General features: G+C 44.4%; 1 protein-coding gene across 13 annotated transcripts in view; it reads left to right on the top strand.

The window, feature by feature from the left end:
• Window positions 1-16,010, top strand: part of LOC137376532 (CAP-Gly domain-containing linker protein 4-like) — a 373,251-nt gene that overhangs the window by 254,827 nt on the left and 102,414 nt on the right. For all 13 annotated transcript variants that reach the window (XR_010976270.1, XM_068045264.1, XM_068045256.1 and 10 more), the window contains one exon: window positions 3,906-4,029. Coding sequence is in view for 12 of the 13 variants with exons in the window: in XM_068045264.1 (XP_067901365.1) it covers window positions 3,906-4,029 (124 nt within the window). In the remaining variant the exon portion in view is untranslated. The remainder of the gene's footprint in view (window positions 1-3,905; window positions 4,030-16,010) is intronic.

Consider the following 16,010-nt stretch of genomic DNA (forward strand, 5'->3'; position numbering starts at 1 on the left):
TGGGAGGAGGCCCTTAAGTGGCAATTAATTGGCCACTTAAGGGCCTTAAAATGGCCTGGGGCAGGCGGGCTGTTTGCCACCTCCCCTGCTGCTGGTAAAATTGCAGCGGGAGCGGTTAGTGATGGGAACGGCGCATTTGCCTCCCAATCAACTTTAGGTTCCACCCCCACACTCTCCCTGTCCCAGCCTCCAGCCCGCTCCCGGGATATGGGGGAACATAAAATTCCAGTCAACGTATCAGATATTCTGTCTGGTATCAGGCCAAGTTGAAAAAGTGCCCACTCAGTGCTGGAGATATGTAAGTTAATGCAGGAAAATGAGATCTATGCTAAAGCCCGAAACATCCGCCTTCCCATGTGCTTTTAATTCTATGCCATTATTTAGCAAGTGCAGTTGCCAAGGCTTGCTCAGCAAGGCAGATATAATTATTTGCAGGAATGCACAAGATTCTTGCATCATTTTATTCATGAAGCCGTCTCCTACATTCTCCATTACCTTTGGAGAAGCTTGTATTTAAAGGGAATTAGGGAGCAAGTATTTGAAGTTTGCAAAATGGGATTCCCATTGATGAAAGGGGAACAGCAGGAAGCTCTAAAGGAATTGAGATTAATGGAGTAGCAACAGAAGAGAGCCAGATCATTCCAACAGTACCCATCTGGCAGGATGTATCAACTCAGATGAATGTTTTAAGATCTTCTCATGAGCTGTTTCTCTGGAGGTTATGCTTAAGTCATGAAACGTTAGAAAACTCTGCTCATTGTGACAGCCAGATCTGCAAAGTCTACAGCGTAGATAGTTTAACTGTGGCAGACAAAATGACCACAGCTCTGTACCTTTATGGTACGGGCTCAGTCCAGGAAGCCACAGGGACTTTTGCCAGATCAGCTGATAAACTGTATATTCACGCTTTCTTTGTCAATGCAGCTGGGTTTCTACTGCGGCAATGATCCCAGACACATGACTGAGTCAGCAATATTTTTTTCAGAATCGTTAAATTCAATTCCTCAAAATTGTGGGGCCTATTGATTGGAACCATGTGGCATTGTGTGGTGTGCCCCCAAATGTAAGTCACCATATTTGCATCAGCTGCAAAGGTATTTATCCCCTTAATGTGCAGGTCATTTGCAATCAGTGATGCAGCTTTATTTCAACAGCAGTGTCAAGGATGGCTGTTGGGTGATAAGGCATGCCTGCTAATCTCATAGCTCATGCTGTCTCTTAGAGGACTACCAGTGCTACATTGAAACACACAGTACTATTAGAATTGAGCAAGCAATTGGGATGCTTAAAGGAAGGTTCCAGTGTTGGATAACATTGGAGATAGTGTATGTGTCAAGAACTATTTTAAATTTTGTGGCACATTATATGCTTCATAACCTGGATCACCAGGACGATGCTAGCAAGATGCCATCATGCCTGATAATGCCACTGCTGATGCAGTAGACCAGGCCTATAAAAATAATTCATTGCGTGACTACTAAAAGTTTCCTTGACATTTTTCAGATGCTGAAATTTACTTAGAAATTTCACAAAATACACCTTAGCTTTATTCTCTAGTGAACAATTCTACTGGCAAGCACCTTTGCAGATATTGAGATGCAAAATGTCTAGCTGAAAATGTTAAACATTGAATGTTCATTATTAATAAGTTATAGACTGCCTAGTTATATTTGTAGTGTTTATGTCACATCCATTAATTGGGTCAGGTTACAGTGGGTTTGTTCATAGGTCAGTTATTAATGCTAGAAATTGCTAATGTACTTATTCTACTGCTAATAACAAAAGTTGAATAAAACAAGTTGTTACTTAAAATATTTAAATTAAAACACTCTCTAATGTAAAAAGAATTAATAATGCTTTCTCCTTTATGAAATGCCAGCCTTATCTCAGTGGTAGCACTCCTGTCTCTGATTGGAAGATTATGGATTCAAGCTGCACTCCAGAGACTTGAGCACATATCTAGGCTGGCACTTCAGTGCAGTACTGAGGGAGTGCTGCAAAGTTGAATATTCTGTTTTTTAGATAAAATGCTAAACTGAAGCCTTATCTACCTTGTCAGGAGGATATAAAAAACCTCAAGGTACTATTCAAAGACATGCAGGGGAGTTCTCCCAATGTCCTGGCCAATATTTAACCCTCAACCAACACCACTAAAACAAATTATGTGGTCATTGCTGTCATTGCTTTCTGTGGGACCTTGCGGTGTGCAGATTGGTTGTCTCATTTTCCTACACTACAAGAGCGATTGGCCGTTCAGAGCATTGGGATATCCTGAGGTCTCTAAATGTGCTATATAAATGAAAGTCCCTTTTTTTACTATCTTTAGTCTATATCAAAAAATGAAAAATCTAACTCCTGGTATTCCATGAATTCTTCCAGCCTGATCTTATTTCCTCTGATAAAGCGTGACCAGTATAAGATGAGACAAGTGCATTATCACATTTATCTCTGTATCAGACCTAGACTGGAAACAAATTTCTAAAGGCCTTTAAAAGTAAAGTAACACTTTTTACTTCACCATGAGAATAAATTTAAAAAAATCCATGTCATTCAACTCTGGTAGTTAATCTCTAAATTACAATTTGAGTTTATTTATTGCAAGATTTATTTATTTCAATGTTACAAATAATCAAGAGAAATAAAACAGGAAAATATATTTGCCTCTGACAGAATATCTTTGAGATTTTTTAATTTAATGTACTTAATAGTTGGACATTTCCTTCAAACACAATAATGACATAAAAACTGGATAAAATAGATTGGCAGGTTGATAACACGCAATTTTAATTTGCTACATTAATGTCTTTGAAATTTAATACCATGATAGTAATAAACTAGAAATCGGAAAATTCCAACCCCAAAGAGTACTGGAAATGTGGAAAATACTCACAGCATAATCAGTTAATGCTGTGTCAATTAACTCCTTTAAAAAGAGTTGTATCTGTTGAAGATTACAATTGAAGGATATGAGGAAAGATTTAGGTGATCAAATACTTCATAGAAGGTGGTGGTTTCATTGGTCCTGGAACCATAGGTTAGTCATCTATTAAATGCAATTAGTCAGCTGTGACTGATATCCTGGAGATTTGATTAATTACTTTTGTGTGTCAAAGAAATTTTGCAAAGCTGAATATTCTTGAAGGTTTAACTGATAGCTGGTTGATTGAGTAGGTTGGATATAGCCAACAGGGTAAATTGTATATGATCTATCTTAATATTTAAAAAAAATTCTTACAGATTATTTGTACCTTATGACACTTGGGGGTGGAAATTTCCTTAAGCCCATTTTCGAACCTGACATGCTCTTTGTACAATACATACACCCCAATTTGGAGGCCCGACGCCAGTCCAAAATTGGGCCTCAGTCTTCATTATTATTTGGGTGAGCTGTTGTCACCTGTCACATCACAACAGGCAGCTAGCCCATTTAAAAAATATGAATATTGAGCTATTAGTCTTGCTGGCTTCGGCCTGAAGTAAAATCCCAGAGGGGGTGGGAGGGTCACTGCAGGAAGAACTATGGAGGTCGGGGAGCACTCTTGCTGTTCCTGGTTCCACAAGAGTGATTTAAAAAATTGTTGCTTTTAAGGTACAGCAGCAGCTAAAGAATCCTAAGCAGAGTTGGCCTAACTCCTGCTCTGCACATCACTATTCAGCTTCCCAGGGAAGATAAAGGGCTTAATGCCTGTTTTAGTCAGTCACCAGGAATGCCTAAAAAATGGGCTGCCCAACTATCTAATGGAACATCTTACGGGCATGCTTTGGTCCCCAAAATTGTCTCTCGTTGCAGCCATTTTATGAGGTTCAATTTCTACCCTATGGCCATTAAATTCTGGCCAGATGTGAAGATAAAAATCAAGTGTTTTTTTGTACTATGTAAGTCTCATTCATATGTCATTTTGTAGGTTATTGGTATGGGATTGAGTTGGATAAACCCAATGGCAAGAATGATGGCTCTGTAGGGGAAGTACAGTATTTCACCTGTCCACCAAAACATGGAGTGTTTGCACCCCCATCAAGAGTTCAGAGGTAAGAGACATTAATTCTTGGTGTTGGGCTCTCTTTGGGCTCGCATACAAATAACAAATCAAACAGGTAATGAATTTTCAAAAATGTACACAATAGGGTGAATAGGGAACTCGACTCACATCAAGTGTATGAATTATTTTAACAAAATATCTTGTTTTGGAGAAAGTCAACATAGCTGCTCACACTGTGCCATATTTTCTAGTTGTGCAACAAAAACTGTAGCCGCCTTTGGCAGGTTTTCACTAAATTCAGTATTTAGATAAATATTATACACATTCTCATAGGAAATTAACCTATAGAAATTAAGTTGGTAACAAGAGCAAGCTTGTGGGGAGCATAAAAACTGACTGTAAAAGTTTCTATAGGTATGTGAAGAGAAAAAGATTGGTGAAGACAAATGTACAGTCAGAAACAGGGGAATTTATTATAGGGCATAAAGAAATGGCTGACCAACTAAATGCATACTTTGGTTCTGTCTTCACAAAGGAGGACGCAAAGATCATACCAGAAATGTTGGGGAACACGGGGCTTAGTGAGAGAGAGGAACTGAAAGAAATCAGTATTAGTAGAGAAATGGTGTTGGGGAAATTGATGGGCTTGAAGGCCGATAAATCCCCAGGGCCTGATGGTATGCATCCCAGAGTACTTAAGGAAGTGGCCCTAGAAATAGTGGATGCATTGGTGGTCATCTTCCAAGATTCTGTAGACTCTGGAACAGTTCCTACAGATTGGAGGGTAGCTAATGTAACCTCACTATTTAAAAAGTGAGGTAGAGAGAAAGCAGGGAATTATAGACCAGTCAGCCTGATGTCGGTAGTGGGGAAAATTCTAGAGTCCATTATGAAAGATTTTATAGCAGAGCACTTGGAGAACGGTGGTAGAATCAGACAGAGTCAGCATGAATTTACGAAAGGGAAATCATGCTTGACAAATCTACCGGAATTCTTAGAGGATGTAACTAGTAGAGTTGATGAGGGGGAGCCAGTGGATGTGGTTTATTTGAACTTTCAGAAGGCTTTCGACAAAGTCCCACATAAGAGATTAGCATGTAAAATTAAAGCATATGGGATTGGGGGTAGTGTATTGTGATGGATAGAAAATTGGTTGGCGGAAAGGAAACAAATAGTAGGGATAAATGGGTCTTTTTCCGAATGGCAGGCAGTGACTAGTGGGGTACCACAGGGATCGGTGCTAGGACCCCAGCTATTCACAACATACATTCATGATTTAGATGAGGGAACTAAATGTAATATCTCCAAATTTGCAGATGACACAAAACTGGGTGGGAGGGTGACTTGTGAGGAGAATGCAGAGAGGCTTCAGGGTGATTTGGGCAAGTTGAGTGAGTGGGCTATTGCATGGCAGATGCAGTATAATGTGGATAAATGTGAGGTTATCCACTTTGGTAGCAAAAACAGGAAGGCAGATTATTATCTGAATGGCTATAAACTGAGAGAGGGGAACATGCAGCGAGACCTGGGTGTTCTCGTACACCAGTCGCTGAAGGTAAGCATGCAGGTGCAATAGGCGGTAAAAAAGCAAATGGTATGTTCGCCTTCAAAGCGAGAGGATTCAAGTACAGAAGCAGGGATGTTTTGCTGCAACTATACAGGGCCTTGGAGAGGCCACACCTGGAATATTGTGTGCAGTTTTGGTCTCATCTGAGGAAGGATGTTCTTGCTATAGAGGGAGTGCAGCGAAGGTTCACCAGACTGATTCCTGGGATGGCGGGACTGACATATGATTGACAATATATTGAGTCGGTTAGGATTATATTCGCTGGAGTTCAGAAGAGTGAGGGGGGATCTTATAGACACCTATAAAATTATAACAGAACTTGACAGGGTAGATGCAGGTAGGATGTTCCTGATGGTGGGGAAGTCCAGAACCAGGGGTCATAGTCTAAGGATACGGGGTATACCTTTCAGGACTGAGATGAGGAGAAATTTCTTCACCCAGAGAATGGTGCTACCACAGAAAGCAGTTGAGGCCAAAACATTGAATGTTTTCAAAAAGGAGTTAGATATAGCTCTTGGGTCTAAAGGGATCAAAGGGTATGGGGCGAAAGCCGGAACTACTGAGTTCGATGATCAGCGATGATCATAATGAATGGCGGAGCAGGCTTGAAGAGCCTAATGGCCTACTCCTGCTCCTATTTTCTATGTTTCTATGTACTGTACAGACTTTAAGATAACATAGTAATTTGTTGGTGAAATTGCATCCAATTTAATATATTGTCATGTCTATTATTTTGTCATGTATTTTGATGATTTTTTTTTAGATAAGTCTCTGTTGAAGATATTTATATTTCTCCCCATTCCCTTCTTTGTGATATCCCTGGACGATGCATCATCCTTGACCAAGAGGGAAGACTGGTAGCCTGCTCCCAAGCCTATACCAGTGTTCCTTTGCCTCCTAGGAAGTGTCAGCAATCTGGGCCAACTTTTTGTGCATGTACCCTTCTTCCCTTTGCCATCCATCCACACCTCCCGATAATGGTGCAACTAAATTTGGTAATTGAACAAATAGGTAAGCAAAGGGAGCAAACTCTGCTGGTTGTATTATATCACACAACAAGACTTCTCACAATTTCACTCTGAAACTGGCAGCAACAAGGGATGTGAAACCAGCTTGTGGGTTTCCTTTGAAAATTAAGTTGTCTCTATTTCATTGTTTTTCAGCTCAATAACTTGTGAACACATTGACAGATAACCACCAGGTTTAATACTATTGTTTCAACATTATAGGGATTGCTTACAAAAATCAGGCCAATATAAATGATATTTCAGCTGTCTTACAATGTCAGCACAATATTGTTTCTAGTACCACTGTGGCTTCAGAAAACTTTGACATGGGGGAATTTTATGGGCCCTGCAAGAGCGGCTTTGGTGGCGTGGGGGGTGATTTAATCAGGCATGAGTTGTTTTTTCGGATTTCTGATGGTGGGATTTTTTTTTCAATATTAATTCAGTGGCATGTTTGTGGCAGTCCAGGGCTCCCCCCACACGGTTGCAGATTGCAGCTTTACATTCATTTCCATACCATGAATACTCATTACCCTACACTTAGTTCAAATTTTGCCCGACCTGCCAGATTAAGTTAGCGGCGAGCAGTATTCCCATGCCACCTGGTTCATATTTGTTTAAATGTGGTGTACATCAGTTAGCTTTCTGCAGTTGTGTCTGAGGTTTTACTTTCTTGAACTCATCAGCACTAGGGCCGCCAACATTGAAATGGTTTTTGGCTCCAGGCTCAGCACCAGTAAGGGCGATTCTTCCCAGGGGGTAGCGGCGAAGACATGGGGTGATGTACATTGGAGTAGCAGGGGAGTGAGCAGGGAAGGCAAAGGGTGGGGTAATTGGGTGCATGGAGAAGCATGGGAGGACAAGGGGTAGGGTGATCGGGTGCATGGAGGGGGAGGGAGGAGGGCAGCTTCCAGGATGTGTAGTGGTTTGCTGCTGAAGCTGGATGTAGGTGGCTGCGAAGGTGGTAAGTTGATTTGAGCATACAGTCAACAGATGGTCATGAGGGGCCTAAAGGGAGGGATGAGTGCTGTCAACGTCGGGGACCTGTGGGGCATATTCAGCGTACTGGCTGGCAGTGGGAACGGTCACAGTCAGTAGGGGCAAATTGATTCTATGGGGGGGAAGGTGGAGAATTAGGGTTGGGTATTCTATGGTATCATTGGGAGAGGAATTGGACTCGGCAATGACATTAAAGGTGGATTTCAGGAGGATCAAGGGTTGGAGTTGGCATTTCAATGGTAACAGGAGTAGGAATGGGGGGGAAGCATGGCATGAATAAATAGATTGTGACACTGTCCAAGTTAATGTGGGAAAGTTCAATGGTAAAAGAGGGAAGGGTTAAGGTTATCTTGGGTGGGTCAAGGGTGATGGGTGCAGGCTGGAAGGTAGGAGGAGGAGGTTGGAAGGTGGGGAAACATGCCTTAAATTGTACCATTTTCTCAAACGATAATGCAAACCACGTGGCCACTGAAGGATTGCAAGGCAAGTGGGAGGAGACAAATGATGGTGGGTAGGATTTTCAGCTGGCTGCAATTTTAAGGCACATAAAAGCGAACTGCTCACTGCCTCGATGGTTCAGCTGACTGACAACAGAAGGCTGAATTTGAAAACTCTGATCATTTCATTATTTGCAAAGCTGCAGTGATATGGGTCTCATACACCCAATTTGTCTACTACCACAGGAAGATGAGCAGAGGGGGTGACTAAGAAGGGCTCTTTTCACTCAACGCATGATGCCTGAATACCAGCAACAGGCAGAACAAGAAGGTGAGGATGCTCCGAATGATAACATCCAGGAATGGCAATATCGAAGACTGGCACGTCATCACATCCTCAGGACAAAGACAAATTACCTTCAAATGTCAGAGAAACAATGCCAGAGACACCTAAGGATGTCAACGTGAAATGGTCACGTGAAATTTGTAGGATCCTGCAGCATGACCTGCAACCACTTGAGTTTGGTGGGAATCCCATGGCAGTTGCTCTGAAGGATACTGCTGCACTGAAGTTTTTTGCTAGCGCTGCCTTCCAGGGATCAACAGGTGACATATGTGGCATTCACAGTCTGCGAACCATAGGTGTATCAAAGAGATGACCAGTGCCCTATTTCGTCGTGCCAATGATTTCATCTACTTACCTATAGACGAAGACAGCCAGGCAGCAAGGTCAGTAGTCTTCAGCGCCATCGCTGGGCTTCCGAAAGTGAAAGGGGTGATCAACTGCACTAATGTAGCCATTACAACTCCCTGGGACCAGCCAGCTGCATTTGTGAATCGCAAAGACTTCCACTCTTTGAACATACAACTGGTTTGCAACCACAGAAGAATAATGCATGTTTGCACAGGTTTCCCAGGGAGCTGTCACGACTCATTCATTTTGAGGAACTCAACTGCCAGGAGTTTTTGAGGAACCAGCCAAAGTAGACAGCTGGATCCTGGCTGACAAGCGTTACCCCCTTTGCGCAAGGTTGATGACACTCATTACCAGACACTTCCGCTGCCTTGACCTGGAGAGTCTGGGGGATGGGGGTGGGGGGGGGGTTGCTCTTCACTATGCATCACCGAGTGTCTCACGAATAATCATTGTCTGCTGTGCATTGCACAACCTGGTAATTAGACGCGGCAACATTCCGCAGGTGGACGAACACCAGTCCTCCTCAGATGACGATGACTATGAAGAGGGTGAGGAGGACAACAATGCAAACAATGCCGTTATAGATATAAGGGGCATATAGAGACATGCAAGGGACATCAGGGAAACCTTATATTTTCACGTTTCAGCCAACATTAAGCCTCTTCCCAAAGGATTGTTGGAAGGAGAAAAAGAGCATTCGCCAAATATGTTCACATAAGCCTGAGGTCTTATTCATTACTGTAATCAAAAAGAAGGGCTCTAATGACAATAGCACATGAACCTGCACTGGAGATGTGCCTAATGGTCTGAATGCTATCAACTTCATTAAAAGAAACCTGCCTTTCCATTGGAAATATTGTCCTGCATCAAGACATTAACCTGCACATATAGGAAGCTACAATGTTGCAACACTTTGATGTGACCGGCAGATCAAATCTTGTCTGGTTTACGATGAAACCAAAAACACACCAGTGCAAGGAAAGTAAGGGGGTGACCAGAGAACCACAAATGTGAGGCATGTAGGTAGTGAAATAGTGAAAAATCTGCAAGCGACAAATAGCCATCATTGAAGACGGAGGGCTCAAATGTCAATGATAAATGGACACTGGACACTTTATGAAATGCGTTGCAAACTTCGATGCGTTCCTGCCATAGGCCTTAAATAAGCATTTCCTTTCCAACTGAAACAAAGCAAATGATTTACGAGAGTGCATCAAATATTAAAGTAAATTACGATGTATTTAAACTTCAGCAATATTTGCACAATATTTACAGTACCCCGTGCCACCTTGGTGCTCAAAACTATTTTTATGTTTTCTGGCACTACGTCTAGGTGCTACTTCAACATTAGCAGCTGTGATGGAGGCAGTGTGCTCCAGTGCACTGCCCTGTTGCTGTAGATGACTGTGTCAGGCATCCTTTGGAGGAATGGGGTCTTGATGGCTCCATCCTACTGGGGAGTTGCAGCACTGGTGATTGAATATCCTCTGTCTGCTCGCCTTCTAGAGTTAAAGGGTTAAGTGTCCATCTTCGATCTCACCATCTTCGATAGCCCTGCCTCCTTCCTCTCTTGCTATTTCTGACACCTCCTCCTCAGCCGGTGTCAGCACCCTGATGTCTGGAACATCTCTACCTGTCTTTGCTCGTGCTGGTTGTGGATACATTTATCCTTAAGGAAACAGGACAGATTTAATGACATGTCAAAAGGTGCATCACACCCATTGTATACATGCATCAACATCACTCATTCCAGAATGGCTTTCGCACGGCACATCCAAGCACTTTAAAAATGCCAATCGTCAACTTTGCACACAATCAGTAAGTGTGTGGGACCAAGGTTGCTCACGCATTCGAGTACATGCCTTGTCTGCCCTCTGTCTTAAAGACATGGAGCCAAGGAGAAAAACAGTGGAACTGCTTTGCCAAGGCCACTTACCCTCGCCGATCTGAGCAAGTCATTGATATGTTTGCGACACTGAACCCAGGTTCTCCACCTCACCCCAAGGTTCGGGACCTCCTCTGCTACCTCCATCCAGGCCGCCTTGATTTGGTGGGAGGGTCTTCTGATGCCATCTGCAGGGAAGAGGACCTCCCACCTTTCCCTGACAACCTGAAGGAGAACCTGCAGGGAGGCATCACTGAACCGTGGTGCGGAACTCTGGCTGCTGGATGACATTTTCTTTGCTCTTGCTGCAGTGAAAAAAAATGATGAGAAGTTGGTGCCGGATTACAGAAATTAAGGAAGGAAAAAGCAGTTAAAAATAAGTAAAAGATTTAATTTTGATAACTCTGAAGACACTTAGATAACACAACGGCTGCTGCTCCTTGAGGCTTGAAACACAGAAAGCTTTATAGCCGTGATGCTCATAGTGCTTGACTGAGTGATGGCAGGTTAGGATTCCACTAATGAAAAGCCGTCCCCGCTGCATGATCGCACGTGCTTCCCGTGCCTGTCACGGCACTGTTTATTTACATATAGAATTGCCTGGGATGTGGGAAAAATGGCAGAAGCGGAAGTTCTGCCAACTTCCAGTCCCGCAGTCAGGAACGCTGCAGGACACATAAATTCCGGCCATAATTATCAGTGTTTGTAAAATTGAATGTGTAATAGCTTAGAAATTGGATCATGCCCGAATTGGGGTGTGATCCTAGTGCAGTGTATGCTGAATGTGCCTAATAAGGTTGGTGTCAGGACCATAGCAAATTGGTCTGCTGATCTCATTGGCTTATTACTAGTGAGTTGCAGGTGTCTGTCATGGCCTCAGAGGCTGCTCGATTGTCCCAGGAGATGCAAGATCAGCTGATTCAGACACCAGCTGAAGTTGTTATAAATCCAACGTGGAGAAGGTAATTACGAGGGAGGCAGGTGGAGGCTCCTGCTCCTCCTGGCTCTGCAATAAAGGTAAGTAAAAAAAAATGTTCAAACTTTAAGGACTGCTGGTTTGGTTGCCAAAGTGTCTGAAGAAACTAACATGCATGATCAGGTTATGTGCAATCCAACTTTGTAAAGGGACCTGAAATAGGCTCATTGCAAATGCAAATCGGGGGCCTCATGCCTAACAGCTATTTCAGGCATGCTGAATACTATTGAGGAGCCTTTACATATATGGCAGACAGTGCACTTCCAGCACAGAATGAATACGCACACAGCACTTGTCATATTAGACCCTTATGTGCCATTTTTATACCAGTGAGACGGGCACAGTGTGATCCAATTTCTAGGCCAATGCTTCCACTCAAATAATATAGATTATGTTGTTACATTACTGTATTTATTTCTCATTATATAGTTCTCAACAGATGGTGAATAGGTCTCCAAAGTAAATTGTAATGCAATCAAGTCATTGTATATTAATAATAGCAGCAAGCAAGACACTTGTGATAATTAGTCATATGTATATAAAAAGTCTAGTCATCAACAATAAAGAATTTAGATTTCATGAAATGGTGATCAGGCGATTATCAAGAGTAAAAGCAAAATACTGCAGATGCTGGAAATCTGAAATAAAAACAAAATGCTGGAAATACTCAGCAGGTCTGGGCAGCATCTGTGGAGAGAGAAGCAGAGTTAACGTTTCAGTTCTGTGACCTTTCATCAGAACAGATTATCAAGAGTACCCAGATTTGACAAAATAGTCAGGGCACACTTGGTAACCAGCTCATCCCAATTTTAAATCCTGTAAATGGCAAAATATTCCATCTCATATTACCAGATTTTTAAAAAATGCTTTGTATTTAATTAGTCTCTTACTAGCATCAGAACAGGATTTTTTGTAACTTGGCAATATGAAGATAACAGTTAAAAGCAAAGTACTTTTAGTATATTACAACAAGGTTCATCAATTATACTTCTGTATTTTTCAGTGGCACCTGGGCCTCAGTCTTAAAACAACAATCACACTATTTTAGAGGCAAGGTATCAGTGGTCCACTGCTTCTGCTGCTTCTCTCCCTTCTCCTAGCCCACCAGACCAAACCTCCCCTCATGTTCCCTGCTGCCCTATCCCTGAGCACACATCTTTCTCTAGATTCTATCCCATCTCCTGCCTTGCTTTCTCTGAGCTTATCTTGTTCATGAGACACACCTCCTGCTCCCTCGACCCTATTTGGACCAAGCTGTTGATCACCTAGTTTACTTTCCAGGGCCCCATGTTAGCTGATATTGTTAATGGTTCCCTCTACTCAGGTACTGTTCCCTTCCCCTTCAAATCTACCGTCATCACCCCATCCTCAAAAAACTCACACTTGCCCTCTCTGTCCTTGCAAACTACTGCCCCATCTCCAACCTCCCTTTCCTCTCCAAATTCCTCGAACATTTATCGTCTCCCAAATCTGTGCCCATCTTTCCCGCAATTCTATGTTTGAAATCCTCCAATCAGGTTTCTGTACCCCCCACAGTACTCAAACAGCCTGTATCAAAGTCCCAAATAACATTCTATTTGACTGTGACAGTGGTAAACTATCCCCCCTCATCCTTTCTGACCTATCCTGCAACCTTTGATGCAGTTGACCACACCATCCTCCTCCTTTGTCGTCCAGCTGGGTGGAACTTCCCTTGCCTATTTCCATTCTGATCTATCAAATCTTAGCCAATCACAATGGCTTCCCTTCCCTCTCCCACACTGTTACCTCTGGATTCCCTCAAGGATCTATCCTTGGCCTCTTTCTCAACTACATGCTGCCCCTTGGGGATATCATCTGCAAATACATCTCACCACCACCTCTCTTGCCACCTCCATGGCCTCTGATTTGGCACACTGTTTGTCCAACATCCAATATCGGATGAGCAGAAATTTCCTTTAACTAAATATTGGGAAGACTGAAAGCATTGGGCGGAATCTTACTACCTTAGTTTCTGGTGCAACAGTGGGACCATTTTCAGGTCGCAAACCCGACTTTCCGATTAGCAGGCCTTCCAGTTGCTCTTTACCAGAGCCAACCAATTAAGAGCCTGCCTTCGGGCTCCCTGACCAATTACGGAGAGTAGGCAGGATGACTCTACCATTCAGTCAAAGGAAGGATTTCTATTTAAAGCACCACAGAGGTTTCAGAAAAGCTCACCAGCACAGATTTTTTAGGCTGCAGCACCGACAGGAAAGGACAGGAGACCTGGGAAGGCTGCCCCCATCCCCTGGCCCCCCATACCAGGTCTCTGACTCTTACCTGCAGGTTCTGCTGAGGGGCTGCAGTGAGATGAGCTCTCTTGAGGACAGGTGGAAGAGGACCAAGCAGGCATGGATGGAAATGGCTGAGGAAGTCAGCAACCGGAGTGTTGTCCCTCCAACCTGGAGACCACACACCAAGAGGAGCTGAGACCTTAGGAGGGCATGACAAGTGAGTGGCATAACACTTTCAGGTGCCAGGCCCCACATTCTGACTTGCCCAGCATTCTCCTGCTTGGCATGCCTCAGATCAACACACCTTGTAGCTCCACTCATGCCTCTCCCTGCAGGCACCTCACATCCCCATCTGAGCAGTTGACACTCACAATCACCCTCAGCCTATTGCCTTCTCGCACCTACGCCTCACCGTCTCCCTCTACAAATGTGTTCTTCCCTCCTCTGCATACAATCCATTACAAGCAATTACACCCCCCTGAATTCTCTCCTTGCAAAAGAAGAGGGCACACAATATGGTGAGAAACAGAGATGCAGGGGATGGGCCTCTAGTGACAGGAACATTGTCGGCCACTGGCAATGCCTGACCACCTGGTCCACTGGGAAGGTGTTCTTGTTCCAGAAGACAGCAGATGTCAGCAGCGACCTGCCGTGAGAGTCTGAGCCTCTTGAGGCACTGGTGCACAGACATGTCGAGAGAGCTGATCCTCTGCCTTTAGACCCTGGGTTGGGGGTCTCGCCTTCTTCCAACAGGATCTTGGTGTTCATAACATCTGCCTGTGGAGGAGCATGTTGCTGAGGAGAAAGCAGTTAGTGCTGCTGCTGTTGTTCCTCCTGCTGCTGCTGGAGCAGTTGGTGGTTGTGTGTACCTTGCCTTTGAACCTCAGCAGAGGTGGAAGGTAAAGTTGCATAAGCTGCTTCTATGCTGTGCTGAATGCCGGCAGCCGAAGGTGAGATGCTGATCAGGTAAAGTGCCTTCAAAGGAGTTGGCAATCACCTGTCAAGCACTGAAGGCACTTGCTGAGAACAGAAGCCTCACAACTGGCCATGGCTGTAGATCTTCAGTGTAACTGATCAAAGCAGTTATAACTTGTTAGTTTCACTGAGGAAGCTCTTCTCACTGTGCACTCACTTCAGTAGCCCAGACAAGTTGCTGACAGGTCGGGAAACAGCCTCCATGGCTGGCAAATCCAGGATTCAGTGCTAAATGACCTTTTAAGTGGCTTCTCAACAACCTCAATAACTTGTAAATTAACTACCTGCCGGACCTGGGGGTGTTCCCCACTGTCCTTTCCCGCCCCAGGAAAGCCTAAAGAGGACATGATTACTTCGGGATCCCGACCTAATGTCACTGGCTGGAATTTTACGTCCCCTAAACGAGTTGGCTGATGGTGGGGGCAGGATGGGGTGGGCTTAAAATTGGGTGGGAGGTGGAAGGGGGCCGTTCCCGACCCCCTCCCGCCCGTTGCCAATTTACGCCAGACGGTGGTGGCGAGAAAGGGCCTGTCCGCCACAGGCCAATCAAGGCTCTTAAGTGGCCAATTAACACTTGACAGGCGGGTGGCTGAGGCCTCAAAAACTCCACCTGATGAAACCAGGCAGCCTTCTTGCGGGATGGGAGGGGGGCCCTCTGCCCCACAGAGGGCAGCCCCCAAAACCCCAACCGATCCCAAGCGCAAAACCCCCCTGCCCTCCTAACCGACTCCTCTTGCCTCGTCGGGGCCCAGCCGATTGTCCTTGGTGAGGCCTAAAAATTTACCTTTTTTCTGGGGCTTTCATTCATCTTCTTCCAATGGCTGGGTGCAGTCCCACCACTCCCATGACGCTGCTGGGATTAAGAGCTGCCAGCCCGCTGATTGGGCCAGCAGCTCCTTTAGGCGGGACTTCCTGCCTCAAGGAGGTGGAAGTCCCGCCCAAGACCAATTAAGGGCCTGGGGAGCGTAAAATGCAGTCTGGCTCCCCAGGCCCGGTGTAGGCGGGCTCGCCACTGACTTTTCGGCCAGTGGACAAAAATTTCCAGCCACTTCCTTCAACATTTCAACCCCGCCCACCACCAAACCCTGCTTCTCCAGCCTGGGAAAATTCCCTCATTGCCCCGCCTCAAACTCCATACCCTGACCGCTGTTTCTATTCCCTGGAAACTGTCTGAAGCAGCCAGACTGCCTGCAATGTTGGTGTTGTGTTTTGACCTCGAGCTGAGCTTCCAA

The sequence above is a fragment of the Heterodontus francisci genome, chromosome 13 (genome assembly GCF_036365525.1).
Source record: "Heterodontus francisci isolate sHetFra1 chromosome 13, sHetFra1.hap1, whole genome shotgun sequence".
Classification (NCBI taxonomy): Eukaryota; Metazoa; Chordata; class Chondrichthyes; order Heterodontiformes; family Heterodontidae; genus Heterodontus; species Heterodontus francisci.